Source organism: Actinia tenebrosa, unplaced genomic scaffold, assembly GCF_029948245.1.
Source record: "Actinia tenebrosa isolate PJP-AT-01 unplaced genomic scaffold, QUT_ActTen_1.0 PGA_scaffold9__36_contigs__length_13948895, whole genome shotgun sequence".
Taxonomy (NCBI): domain Eukaryota; kingdom Metazoa; phylum Cnidaria; class Anthozoa; order Actiniaria; family Actiniidae; genus Actinia; species Actinia tenebrosa.
Genome location: NW_028292586.1, coordinates 12,599,519 through 12,613,658, shown reverse-complemented (window position 1 = coordinate 12,613,658; position 14,140 = coordinate 12,599,519). Strand labels below are relative to the sequence as shown.

The following is a 14,140-nucleotide window of genomic DNA, read 5'->3' as shown; positions in this document are numbered from 1 at the left end:
TCCCGCGGATACTAAAGCACAAAGGACTTTAGACGACGTTCGAGAAGAGTAAGAGGTCGCAAAGAAGATCTTACTAAGCCCCAGCAAGAGGAATTAGCATAGGTCTTTCTTTTTTTTATCGTTATTTTGTTAAATGCTGCAAAGAGGTCTCAAGTAAGGACCTATCTTTTATTGTTATTTTGTTAAATCATCACGATCGAAGAATGGTTAACATGATTATCTTTTTGCTGGTTTCAACAATGAGAAAGAATGATACCTCATCTTTTAATGGGGGCTTAACAAAATAACAATAAAAGATAGGTCCTTACTTGAGACCTCTTTGCAGCATTTAACAAAATAACAATAAAAAATAAGGTATATATAATGAAGTGCGTGCAATGTGATAGAGCTTTTAGTAGCAAGCAGCGACTGCAATACCATCTTTCCAAGAAAGTCTGTCAGAAGACCGTAAGTACCCTTTGCGGTGACTGCGGTAAGGAACTGTCCACTGTACAGGCCCTACGATATCACCGCGAGAACAGAGTCTGCCTCAAAGACCGTTGTCTCCGTTGCGATGAACCTCACTTCGAGGAGAACTGGCATAAATACCGCTGTCGTCGTTACCACCTCGAAGATGTCGTCTGTGAAACCCACGGAGACTTAGCCGAACGTTGTTGTCCCCACGAAACCTCCCGGGCGCTCACGCGACGTAAGAAGGAAATAGACCAGACCTTCGTATGCTTTGACGACGTCGAGGGCGTGAGATGGGAAGACAGGGAACACTGGGACGGCATTTGCAACCGATGTGGCTGTATACGTAGCGGTCAACATATTTGGTGTTGCCTGTACGACGGACCCAAGCCCTTAGACCATTACCTTGCTGTAAGAAAAGCATGGAAAAATGAATAATATATATATAATGTTACCTTACATCGCAGCGTTCGCAGGAGGAGCCTTAATTACCATACTAATTACATGACAGAAAAAAATGAGGTCCGCCGTAGCAGACCAATACTTAACCGCTCATGAGGATGACTTCTAATCACAAAGAGGATTAGCATCTACCTTCCTTTCAACGTCGAACTTCCATCGACCGTTAACCTTACCATGACTGCGTATGTGTGTGTACTCTTCACCTTGAATGACGTACCGCACGCAGTCCGGCGCCCATAGCGTGCACTCTTTACCTTCGTGTTTGAGGACCAACCTTAAGCGGCTGATGTCTTCGAAGACGACGTAATTTTTTATTTTGTATGTGATGCCTTGAACTAATTCACGCCAGTGTGTCTGTTCAACTATCATTATATCTATGAAATATTCTTTGGTGAGTCCTTAACGCCTCCTGCGTCTTAAAAGCCTTAACACACCAAGGACAAGGTACACGAATGCCTTCCGCGTAATGGTCGATCTCCCTACATATAAGGTCGTAATCGTTGCACACCATGGTTAGGTAACCATTTGCCTCGTATTGTGTGAGTAACGCCTCTTGTTTTGAGGATAATACGCCGTTACCCTTAGGCGTCTTCAACTCCAGGCATAACCCATTATGTTTTTTATGTGCATTAAGGACTAAGATGTCGGGTTGCCCCGCCTGATACCCTTTCTGCCAACATACTATCCTTTTGCTAGCTGAGTCCTGTAGTTCTCCAAGACCTGGTGCGAGCAGTAGGATAGGGTGGAATCGACGTATGTAGTTTACGACCTTCTTATGCAGGTCAAATTCATTTTCTATTTTGAATACCAACTTGTTAGGACCGTCAAAGCGCCGCTCTATTTCATACTTACCCGTTTTCCTGAGGGTAGGGAGAACGTCACCTAACACCCATTTTCTGAACTCCTTAGCTACGGACTTTTCAGATCCGAATATTAACTCATAAAGACCCATTTCAGTGATGTAAACGGAATGTGGTTGCGCATTAAGGGTGTCAGTCAGATTTACACCCTTTATAGACCTCAAAGTTACCTTGTTTTCCTCTGAGACGTGATCAGACGCCGCTTTTCTGGAATTTACGTAACCCAGGGCATCAGCCACGGACTTTGCTTTGAAATAAAGTTTATCGCCTTGCACTATGCATTGCAGTTTGGTGTTGTTGTTTTCGAATACGCGAAGCATTATATACGTAAGGGATATTTTATCCTTTCTTGGATGAGGGAGCGCAGCGCATCAATACGCAACGCTCTTTAGCTGATTCATTTCTACGCTCAACTGGGCGTCAGACACCACGAAGATGTATGCGTTGATCTTGTCTGAGTCGCCTGCGCTAGCGTTTAAGTCACGCTTGATTTCCAGGGTAATGCCGTCCTGGGTATTTACCAGACGCAATCCCTGCCCATGTAAATCCTCGTCGTTGGTGGTTCGCATGTCAATCCACAGTGCATACTTATTGGTAAAGAACTCACCGGGTGTAACTTGATCCCCAAACTTTCTTTTTATTTCCCTGTAGATGTCTGAGGGCTTCATTCCCTGCGAATACACCTTATTTGGAACTCCATTGATGCTAATCCCGACGTTGGTGATGCCGGGGTTATGAAAGGCTTCAGAGTCGCGCTTACCGGCTTCATAAGGCTTAATAAATACCAACATCAGCCCCGTAAGACTGCGACGTGGTAAATTAATGCTCTGAGTAATTACCGCGTCTGTCTTATCCAGGAAACTAAAGGTTTTGTACATTACCGCGTGGTCGTACAAGAAAGCCTTTCCAGCACTGTATTCCATGCCAGCGCTACGTGCTAGATCTTCGGAGTGTATGGTTTCATACTGCAATTCCAGGTTGGTAATGGCGTATGGATGAATACTTCCCGACAACGCAGTGCTTAACCCGCCAATGATGTTAGCCATGTTGGCTAAGGTCACTTCAAACTGCAACTCACTCAACTGTCTAGGATAATAAACCCCGTGGCTGGTAATAGCCTCAAAGTCCAATGGTATTACGTATTTAGTACCATAGGCTGTCTTGATGGCCTTTGCATCTGCCACGTCAGTTGCGTCGCCAGAATCGGTAGGTTGTGTCTTGGTGGGAGTCCTAACCTTACGTAATATTGCGCTACCGATACCCTGCTCTATTTTTTGTGCCCTTTCGAATGCAGTCAGCCACAGATCTTTGTAGGTGGTGTACAGGTCATAGTTGTTTAAGTCTAAGAGGGATTCCCCGGCGAACTTTACGCGCATCTTAGAAACAATGTTGCGACCAAGGTTGTTAACGATAATCCTTTCATCTGTGGGGCTTGACTGCACCGCTAGGTCGAACCTTAAAGCCAAGGTGCCAGGAACTAAGACTAGGTTATCCGTTAGGCGGGGCACGCCTACGTACAGCGTTTCTCCAGGTTTAGCGCTGCTGGGGGTAAAGGTGACCCGGTGAAAGGTGCGTTCTGCTTTCAGTCCGCCAACCTGCTTAGGTAATACGTTGGGGTTTAACTTTGAGCTTATCATATATAATGGAAGTAGAAGGTGATTTTGATCCCCTTACCGAAGAAGGTCAAGTCGACATTAACGACGAAGAATACGACGCATGGACTAAAGGCGCGGAAACCGACCCCCTAATCTACGACATGGCTCTAGAAAACAAGTATGGTAATAGATGGAAAAGCTTCAAGGCCGCCTTGAATCGCATGTGGCACGAAAAGAACCCGGGTAAGTCCGCCCCCGAGTACATAGAACTTCGAAACATGGGTGAGCAGGGAGCAACCGCGCGGGAAACCGTAGAGTGGGCAACGCAAGAGCTAACGCAGCGCTATTCCCACTTCGAGGCCGACGACGTAAGGCTCACAGAACGCGGAAACAAAGTCCTCATAAGCGTCCAAGACTTGAGATTTCCTGACAAAGACCGCTGGACGAAACCGCAACCCCTTTTCGACGAAAATGGCTCGGTCAAGGTTAACGTGGCAAGATTAAGAGGCTTTCAACTAGCTACCCGAAGCGCGTTAGAAAGGTTGGCAGCCTTGAATGAAAAGGTTGCGTTAGAAAAACGCGTCGAGGAACTGCAAGAAACGTTGGAAGAAAGGGAGGCAGATTACATGAGGCAAAACCGACTACTTCTCGATGCTCAAAAGAGAGAAGTTGATGACAAAACCCAAAGAATAATAGAAATTAGAGGACAAAGAGACAATGCCCTACGCGATAGAGACCAAGCCCAAAGGGCTTTCGACCTCACCTTACAGGAGTTAGACCTGACAAAAGAGGAAGCTAAAAACTTGCATATCACCATATCCGACTCTTTGGAGGAACGGCGGCAGTTGGTTGCCGAAATCAACACTAAAGAGGAGCAAATCCGGCAAAGAGATCAGGCCATCGAAGACCTGGAGGGGCAAATAGAGCGGCAGCAGGAAATAATCAACGACCAGACTCGTCCCGAAGAGGAAAGGGAGGCAGCTCAAAAGGAAGTGGAGGCCCTTGAAATACGCCTTGCGGAATTACAAGCGCAAAAGGACAACCTGGAAAGAGAATTGGGGCTTACCACCAAGGAAAAGGTAAAAAGAGCTCTGGTGAAGTATGGTCTTCCGCTGGCGTTTGCGGTCGCTATTAGCACCGTAGTAGGGGTAATCCTTAACGCGCTTAAGGCTACGGGCGCGGGCGTAAAGAAATTAGGCAATGGACTAACGGACTTGGGAAAAAAGATGGCAGCCGGTCTTCCTGGGCTGCTGGGTTCGGTTGTTTCCTTGGCACTTAGGGCCGGCGGAGAACTGTTGAAGTTCGTGGGGAATAACATTTGGATCTTGGTCGTCGCTATTGGAGTGGTACTCCTGAAGAAGATGAGGGGTTGATCTTATCTGGGTACGTTACTGGAGGCTTATCGTCGTCGGGCGCCCGAGGCGTCCTCGACTGGGGATAAGTAAAGATAGTATTCGCGCCGCCTTGATAATGCGGAACTAGCGGTATGGCGGTCATGGTGCTAATGGGCTTATGATTCCAAATAGCATCCGGTGGAGAAGATCCCACAGCATTTATTCCTATGCGACCACGAGTTGCTATGGTCTTACCTCCATCGCTGGGACGAATTTGCAGCTTTGCATATTGGCAATTGGCTATCATATGAAAAGTCACCGGCCTTTGATCTTCTCCGCTTACTGGAGGGGGCTCCGAGGAAAAATGAACTGGGTTCCTATTGTTATTTTTTTTTCTGTAAGGCAGTAATGGATGGTCATTCTCATCAACGATCCTAAACCCAGCATTGCACGAATACCCCGTATTAAGGCTAATAGTACACACAAGTAATCCCACGCCTCCAACCTTCACCCAAAGATCAGTGTCAAACCATTCATCATTTACGTACTCCTTCTCCTCTAAGTAATAAAGAAACCAATCTTCCTTTACATGTGGGTTCATATATTTCAGCAAACATAGTTTGCTTCTAGAGACTAAGCACCGTAAAAGTGTTAATGGTCTTGTGGTTATAAGCCGTGTCTCTTCGATTTTCTATGCCATTCACGCAAACGCTCCCAGAATCGTCTACGCGTATTTGCAGCTTTACCTTCCCATGGCAATCGGCGACCATGTGAAAAGTCCAAACCGATAGATTTTCCTCGCTGGCTGGGTTGGGCTCTACGGAAAAATGTACAGGCTCCCTGTTGCTCGTCTTCGCGCGCATAGGCTGCAGTATGCCATTCTCATCCAGGAACCTAAAGCCCACGTTCGCATGGCTGCTCGTGCCAATGCAAATGCTACAAAGGATTAACTTCTTTCCTGAGTAGTTCAGATCTACAGACATACCTGTGACATCAACCCAAGATGCTTGGGTGTATTTTTTCTCGCCTGTGTAAGTCGTATAGACACAATCTACTCCAGCTACGTAGGGGTTGTTCATCGCCATATATAATAGCTCAGACCAATGCTTGCAGCTGCTAGACCGGCTTTTAATAAGTTATGGTCATATTCCTCAGGTATCGCAGGTAGGACCTTCTTTGATGGTTTCTTAACTGTGGGTAGCTTCGTTTCGTGTGACTTTTTTGGCTTCTCTACGAAGTGAGGAATGTTCCTAAGAGTGTCAGAGTTCACGTCGTTCACCCCAAACTTCATATCCTTAGTAGCTCGCTGCAGTTTGTTGTTGTATCCTACTACAGAACCAGTATTTATAGATAAATTACTAGGCATTAACCAACAACCCGGGGCTACTGCATAGTCCAACCTCGCCTTAGAATTTTGTATGGCTAGTTGGTAACGCTGTACGCCCTTGCTAATGTCGCCCTCCAAGATTGAACTTTCAAATAAGATCAAGGCTTCGGCTCGCGTTTCTTCTGCGGCGCCAGTATTTCCGATTATGCTGGATCGGGTGTTTACCTGAGCTCCAAGGATAGAATACACGTAAGCTTCTATGCTGCGGTTTAAACGGGCAAGGCCGGCTTTGGTTAGTCCTTTACCTTCTGGGGGTATGAAATTAAGATATTGCTTCGTTTGCTCGTCGTTGGTAATTTTGATAATCAGTGGATTGGCCCCTGCATACTTACCGCCCTCGTCTTTGAACAAAGGTCCGTCTCTAACTTCCTTAGTGGTCTTAGCGTTTGGTTCAAAGAAGGTGCTACTGTCGTGAGTTTCTTTGTGATACCCAGTGTTCCATCGTAGATTCAACGCATGAACTTCCTTATCACTTAGCTCGTTTCCACCAATCCCCCAATAAGCCCAAATATGTCCCAGACCATTGTTAGCGCCGGCAGTGCATCGGAAATCCTTCCCTACAACGTCAAACTCCTTACAAAGTCTGTCATAAGCCGGCACGCTGTATTTATTATCTCTTGGATAAAACGTGGCATCTCCCGGCAGCGCAATAACACCCATTTCATGCAGTATTCTTCTAACCGTGAAGTGAAAATGAAACATAAATATTGAATTCTTCATCAAGCTTGCGCTTACACCACAGCCGCTAGTGGCACACCAAACTGCAAAGTTTAGTTGCTGCGGCCAATAACGCATGTTAGGACCACTTAACCATTCATGAGATTCCTTAGCGGTGGTATGAATAATGGGTACGTCTTTGAAGATATCCCGCACCTTTAACGGAAAGGAATGCTTGTTAGAAATCCGCATGTTCAGCGTTAGGTCCAAGCTTGGGTGTTTATCAAATGAAACTGCGGGTATCGGATAAGTACTGGTACCCAGCAATAATTCCTTTGACCAACTGGGTTCAACATGCGTTGGCGCTGGCGTTGGCTTATGCATTGGCGAATGCTTCAGTTGATCGTCTATTTGATTAACCAGCGTAGGCTTCAAATCCTCGTTGCTGTACATCCTAGAGCCGTTATAGTAAATACCATCGGGTCTTCTTTCGAACTTACTGGGGTCTGCACGTGGAAACATCTTCCTAAATGCTCTCCAATTCCAGTAATCCCGGTTGTCGTGATGTGGCTGCTCCTCAATATCATTCCCAAAAGCGTCGTACATTAGTATATATAATGGATGTTATACCATCAGCGCCTCCACTTTATCCTGAACTTCCTAAGGAACCTAACGAATTAAACGCTGAAAACTTTCGTCTGAATAAAGCGAACTTAATCCTGGCTTACTTGGAAGGGCAGACAAAACACTATGAAAAAGTTAGAAAAAAGTACGTCAGAGCCCGGAGTACGCTACATAAGATTTCGATAACTTCAGGGTCCATATCTGTTGTGTTAACGGGCTCCGGCGTTGCTACTTCGCTTACTGGACCCGGAATAGTCGTTGGCGTTCCTTTGGCCAGCGTTGGGGCAGCCTGTGGTATTATTTCGGCTGTTGCTACGGGCATTATGAAACAGTTGTCAAGCAAAATATCAAAACACGACACGACAATAGCTCTGTCAAGGGCTAAAGTAAATACTATCACTGACCTTGTCTCAAAGGCTTTGCGTGACAGAAAGATAGACGACGTAGAATTCTCGCTTATCTTAGCTGAAGAGGAAAAGTACGAGAAATTAAAGACGGACATAAGGAATAAAAAAACAGTCGTAAAAGATCTTTCCGAGGAATCTCGCAAAAAGATCTACCAGGAGGCAAAAGAAGAGCTTCAAAGAAAGCTTGCTCAGTAAACATCTACTTTGAAAAGAGCAAAACAGGATTCTATTTACATATTGAACGCCGGCTGTCTGGGTCATATGCGTAATCAAATGTCTGAAGCTATCATTGACGTCGGCACATTCCTGAGCGCCTTAACAACCAGCGATTTTAAAAGTGAATATCGAGTCTACTTTCAAACTTGCTGGTTGTTAAGGCGAAGGGGCATGATCGGAATGTTGTCTATTGTTTTACACGTGAACAACTCATTGTTCTTCCTAGGCACGCCACTTCCGCCACGTGAAAGTAAAACCCCGCCTCGCAGCTGTCATATTATTACGTCAGTCGCCTTGGAATCCATCCTAACAGGGGGTGGTTGGGGTCAATTTTGTAAAATATTTCGTAGATTACGTCAGGGTAATAAGGGATATCCTTATCCAGCCGACAAAACATCCACTCGGCTCTGCTCATATCAGAAACCTCAGGAATAGAGTTACCGGTAATTTCAGACAAAAGATAGGGAATAGCTTTGTAATATTTCCCTAGCTTTAATTTTTTCAGCGTTTTCCGTAGGCTTTGTGGCGTTGGCTCTTCTAAGTGGTTCATAATTCTTTCCATTACTTCGTCGTCTAAATATACCGGCCGATGACCTTGAATGTGACTCATCCAGTCTCTGAAGTATTTTATTCTTTTGTATGGGGTCTTCTTACGGCCTCCATTAGCGTAATACTGCTCTTTGGTAGCATTTGGTACGGCATTACGAATATTCTTACCACACTCGTAACACTGTGCTGACGTGTCGTCTTCTATTTGCATTTTCTTACCACAACAAATATACTTATTTGGCTTAGTAGGTACAAACTTGGGTTTCAAGCACTTTACACAGAAATCATAAACAAACTCTTTACATTCTTCGCACTCCATATATAGACTAACATATTTGCGCTGTTGCCCCCAACCACACTTGGAGTGGGTTGTTTCCGTAGGTGGATTTTTGACACGGGTCTTGCCCGTGTTGAGATTGCGCTGGAACCCCCATTCCCTATACTACTTTCCATTCATTCATTCATTCATTTATTTATTTGGTGTTGTCACATCACTTCCCCCTTCTTTATTTTAAGGAAGCCCAGCAACACCCTTTATATCTTGCTATATCCCTGAATAACATTTAAGTTCATTCCTTACAGTTCAGGTTATTTATTCCAATGTCTTTAACATTCTTTCCTTCGTTATGGGGACCTACAGAAACAGTACATCATAATTAATATATTATAAACACATTAAAAGTGTAATTTAACTAATACAATTGACAGTTTTCAATCATAATTACCAAGAGTCAAATGACAAAGACATAAGTTAGGTGATGGTCTAGCTTATTACATTGTAATGCCATGCTGGAACACAGTAGTGCATTATTAATGCACATGAGGCAACAGTATTAAGAGGCTCTGTAAGAGTTAAATTCTTTCGAGCAACATTGCATTGAAACCGTGACAAAATAAGAGCCACAAACTTGCTACAAATGAATGACAGACTGCCCTAATGAATAATTACCAACAGCAATGCCCTGTTATAGGTAAATTCCAGCAAGCGACACAAGGACATTCCGAAAATTGCAACATATATAGGCAGTTCTGAAATTCAGACTGAGGACATGGGTACCCCTCCCCACCACTATTGGGGTCTCTTTTTAGGGCTTATTTGTGTCATGCAAGGTAAAGACAGTGTGGTTCCGATAGCGAAGGAAGAGGAGAATTGTAACCTCCCTACTTCAAAAACTGTTTTGCCATCCCTGGTAGTACATACGTTTTCTTGACAAAATACTGATTATTGTTGTGTTGAATACATCTCTCAAGTCTTCATGAGTGACATAACAGACAAAAGGTCCAACCAAACCTGGTAGGAGCAACAGATAACAAACTGTGACGAGGACATCTGTAGGTATGTGATAACTTGAACATGTGACAATCGTCATGGCAACCTAAAATAGGAAACAAATGTTTACCACAAGACCAAGGTTGTTACAGCACATATTCTCATTTCTGGGACATGATGGTGGTGATGATGATGGTGGTGGTGATGATGGCCCAGCATCTGGTAATTATGGTGGTGGTGATGATGATGATGATGGCACCTGGCAATGATGATAATGGTGGTGGTGATGATGGCCCAGCACCTGGTAATGATGCTGGTGGTGATGATGATGATGATGGCACCTGATGATGATGATGGTGGTGGTGGTGAAGTATTGGTTCCTGTTGATCATGGTGATGATAATTATGATGATGGTGGTGGTGGCGATAATGATGGCACCTGGCTACAACTTTTTTTTTTGAAGAATCTCCCCCTACCTACCCTCCAGATAAAAAAAATACACACCATCCCTAATGATGGTGATGATGATGATGATATGATGATGATGACAATGATACAAGTGATATGGCATGGTGATGATGTTGATGATAGTGGTGGTGATGGTGATGGTGAGTGCACCTCATTGCACCAGTAGCACAGCTGATGATAAAGGAAAAATTGGTTATGGTGCTGAAGGTAATGTTGATGATGATAATGATGTCAGCATCGTAATAAAAGTGATGTAATCAATTCTGATGAAGATTATCATTGTGACTACCCTAACTATACATACCATGAAAGGTGCCCAACATATCAAGTATATTAATTTGAACAATAGTTGGAACCAAGCCCCAGAAGGCAAACCAAACCATCCTGTTTTGCTTGTAACTCGGCCAAATTTTGCAATTTGAGTGTTTTTGGTATTTATGTTTATCCGTAGCGTGACAACAAAAACAACGAAGTGCGTCCAAAAGAAGAAATGAGCAATGATGAAAAAGTAACTCTTTGAAAAAATGTTGAAAGATACTTGTGGCACACAGGGAATTGTTCCCAAATACTTGTCAGAGGTTAAATTGAAGAAAGAAAAACCTTTGGCAGACAAAGTCAGTGAGACGAGAGCAACGAGCAGAGATCCACTAACACAGAGAAAGGGTAATTTGCTCTTCTTTTTCCTTAGGTAAATGTAGTAAGCAAAAGGCCAGATACCACTGAAAAGATGATGAAAACTCATAGTTACAGTTAAAATATTAACGAAGGAGAAGTAAAATACAGCAGAAGAACCCAAAATGTCGCACAAATGCCCCGAGATTTTCTTCTCTTGCGACGCCAGATGATACAAATGAAGTAAGATTGGATATATCAGGCAAGATCCAAGGATATCACTAACTGCAAGAGCAGCAAAGAGTACATCAAAGTGGCGCTTTCTATCAGCTGTCTTGTGTTCTTCCTGTCGTTTCAGCTTGATAACCATGACTGCAAGTAAGACATTCCCTAAGAAAGTAACGGCAAATGCCAGCGCGAGTAATATAATCGCTATTATAATCTGGTAAGACATAATGATACTACGACGACTAATGGCACAACTTGCCAAACTGGCGGATAAGAAGTATAGTATATAAGGAAGCTCTTGCTTGCTACAACTTTTCATACACTACTATAACAGGAAGGTTTCAGTTTGTTACAGCGTTTTAAGTTACTTGTAAATGGTTTCCTGTTTGTGCCAGTGGGTTTCAGCGAATGATCATTCGTTTAAGCGTGTATAGTCACGCAATCATGTCTGTCCCACGAGTGGACGTCCTAAATAGAATGTGAAAAACTTAAAGCACACGCCGTGTGATGCATGACCTTGATGTTCTTATGTCTACTTTGATTGGCTGTAGCTTTCGCACAGGCTTTGAGCGGAATTTAGTGCATGTTGTTAGTGTGTACCGTGACCATCCTAACCCGACCAGCACATGGTGATATCTATACTAGAGTTAGTATCGGTTTTCTGTAGATAACAAATAGCTTCGTTGCCCCAGTTCTACTAAAGGCGGGTTACACTAGTCTCTCTCAGGGGAGAAAGACTAGGGTTACACTGAACGATTTTTTTTTTGCAACTTGTCTCGCATTGCGACACGTCGCAAGAGTGTCTACACGGTGCAACGGAGAAGCAATCGTTGCCAAAAGCAGAGATGAATCGAACTTTTTCGCAACGATTGCTGTAACTTGTCTAGAAATTTTTTTCAAAAATTGCGCTGTAGGTTACATACTGCACTGCTCCATGCAACTTGTGTTCCAACGCCTTTGAGAAATAGAGAAAGCATCATGGGGTAGGGCCTTTCCACGTGTGTAATATCCAATAGTGCATCGCGCAATATGTTAGCACCCTAATTTCCATAGACCTAATCGGCTAACGTGTTGCTATAAACGTTTCCACCCAATAAGCCCGAAGCAAGATGACGTTTTACCCCCGTCTCTAGACCATAATCCTTTTCACACTGCTTTTGTTCTTTAATTATGACTATTGTTTCTGTATTCTCTGAGGAATCAAAAATTTTAACATGAAAGAATTTTAAAAACTATTATGGTATAGAGTCGGGGGTAAAACATCATCTCGCTTCAGGCTTATTCAAACCACATGGGGGTTAGTTTCATTGTTCGTTATATTTTGGTTTCAGAGTTGAATTCGTAGAGACAAACGCTTCTATTCCCAGGTTTGAATTGGGTGGTAACGTACATAGCAACGCGTTAGCCGATTAGGTCTATTCACGAGTAGAATTCCCATTCTTTCTTGCGGTTTTTTCATTGCTCTTTATTATCTCACTCTTTATGCGTTAAGTCTTATAATACCATGATCACCTTGGATTCTTTTGTCTTCCGAGGGCTTTACAAACCCGAATTTCCCGCATGCATAGAATATGAGGGAAATTTAAAAGACAAAGAAATACTTTGTCTTTTACTAAATTTCCCTACATTTAATGTATGCGACATGGAAATTTAGTGATTTCCCTCGTTATTCGGGGAAATATAATCACTAATTTCCCTCGTGCCATGGTATTACTTACAAATATATCCCAGCTATTTATTTCGCCTTTTGTAAATGAAATTATTTATTTATTTTTATCTGTTAATGTATCTGATCATGAAGCGTTTAAGGGATTGTCACTTGGCCATGACAATAGTCGTGGTTTGTGTTCCTTCTTAGTTCTGAATGAAGAGGTTCTCATACTTTGACCCTCAAAGATATCGCGAAAGTGTAGCTTGGTTGGTTGGTGTGCTGCCTGCTAAGCAAGAGGTCCATAGTGACTTCACGCACTCTTTTCTTTATTGACTCACGCACATTCTTCTCGTACTGTTCGCTTTCACTCATGAAGAGAATCTACCGGTGAATAGACTGTTTTCTTAAGGTTACGTGCGCATCCAAATTTAAGGAACTCGACGGGCCACGATACCAGAACAGGAGCTACATAATAAGAATTATCATACATATATCTATTAGATTATTTTTCAATTTATCAAATCTATTATTTTCCTCTTTAAATATGAAACTGGCTTCTCAATTTTACTGAATTTGCGTTTTTCAGTTTTGTGGCCCGTCAAGTTGGATGCGCACGCCACCTTGAGAAAATGTTCTATACAGCCGACTCTTAGTCGTCATTCACCATCAACCTTCGATACACCGATCCCGCATTCATTGTACTAACTCCCTAGTTACTGTTGCTACGTCGGACAAGCTAAAATGTGTGTTTTTAATATGCAGCGTGGAACAGACACCGATTGCTGAAAACTTTAGTGCCTAGCTGTCTTAGAATCAATGGATTCTAAAGATACATTAAGAAAATAATCTATAACAACTACTGAAAAGATCTTATGAATTCGAGTTTGTTGGTCGGACATTCTGTACTCCATTTGGGAAACTACCCATTGTTTGGTCTTTTGATTAAACTGCAGATATTTCAATAAAAGAGATTAAAAAAAGAAAGCATGCACAGATGGAAGATGTTTCCGAAACAAAAACATTTCAGCTCGAGCTAATTTAAAAAATATTCTCAAATGCAGAGATATATAATATCTAACTATGTAAAAGCAATCGTTTAAAATAAAAATTTCATAGTAAAAAAAAAAAAAAAAGACTTGCGCTGACTTGCGCCAATGTTTAATTTTTTTTTCTTTTTATTTATAAGCAAGAGGTGCAAAGTTTGATTCTCAATAACCTCCTTGAAACACTGGTTTCAAGGAGCAACCGTAAAATTAAAAATTTCAATTCAACTCGAAATTAATTTTTTTTTAAATATCGAATGTACCGATATGAAATACTTAAGTTATGAAAGAAATTGAATAAAATACAAATAAATTTCACAGTAAAAT

General features: G+C 42.7%; 1 protein-coding gene across 1 annotated transcript; it reads right to left on the bottom strand.

Moving 5' to 3' along the window:
* Nucleotides 1-296: 296 nt before the first annotated feature.
* On the bottom strand, nt 297-11,606 carry LOC116291979 (uncharacterized). The gene is made up of 4 exons (XM_089024725.1): nt 10,584-11,606; nt 9,743-9,917; nt 9,122-9,175; nt 297-859 (listed from the first exon to the last, which is right to left on the bottom strand). Exons 1-4 carry the CDS (start codon nt 11,436-11,438, stop codon nt 852-854), a joined length of 1,092 nt encoding a protein of 363 aa, XP_088880851.1. The 5' UTR covers nt 11,439-11,606; the 3' UTR covers nt 297-851.
* Nucleotides 11,607-14,140: the final 2,534 nt, after the last annotated feature.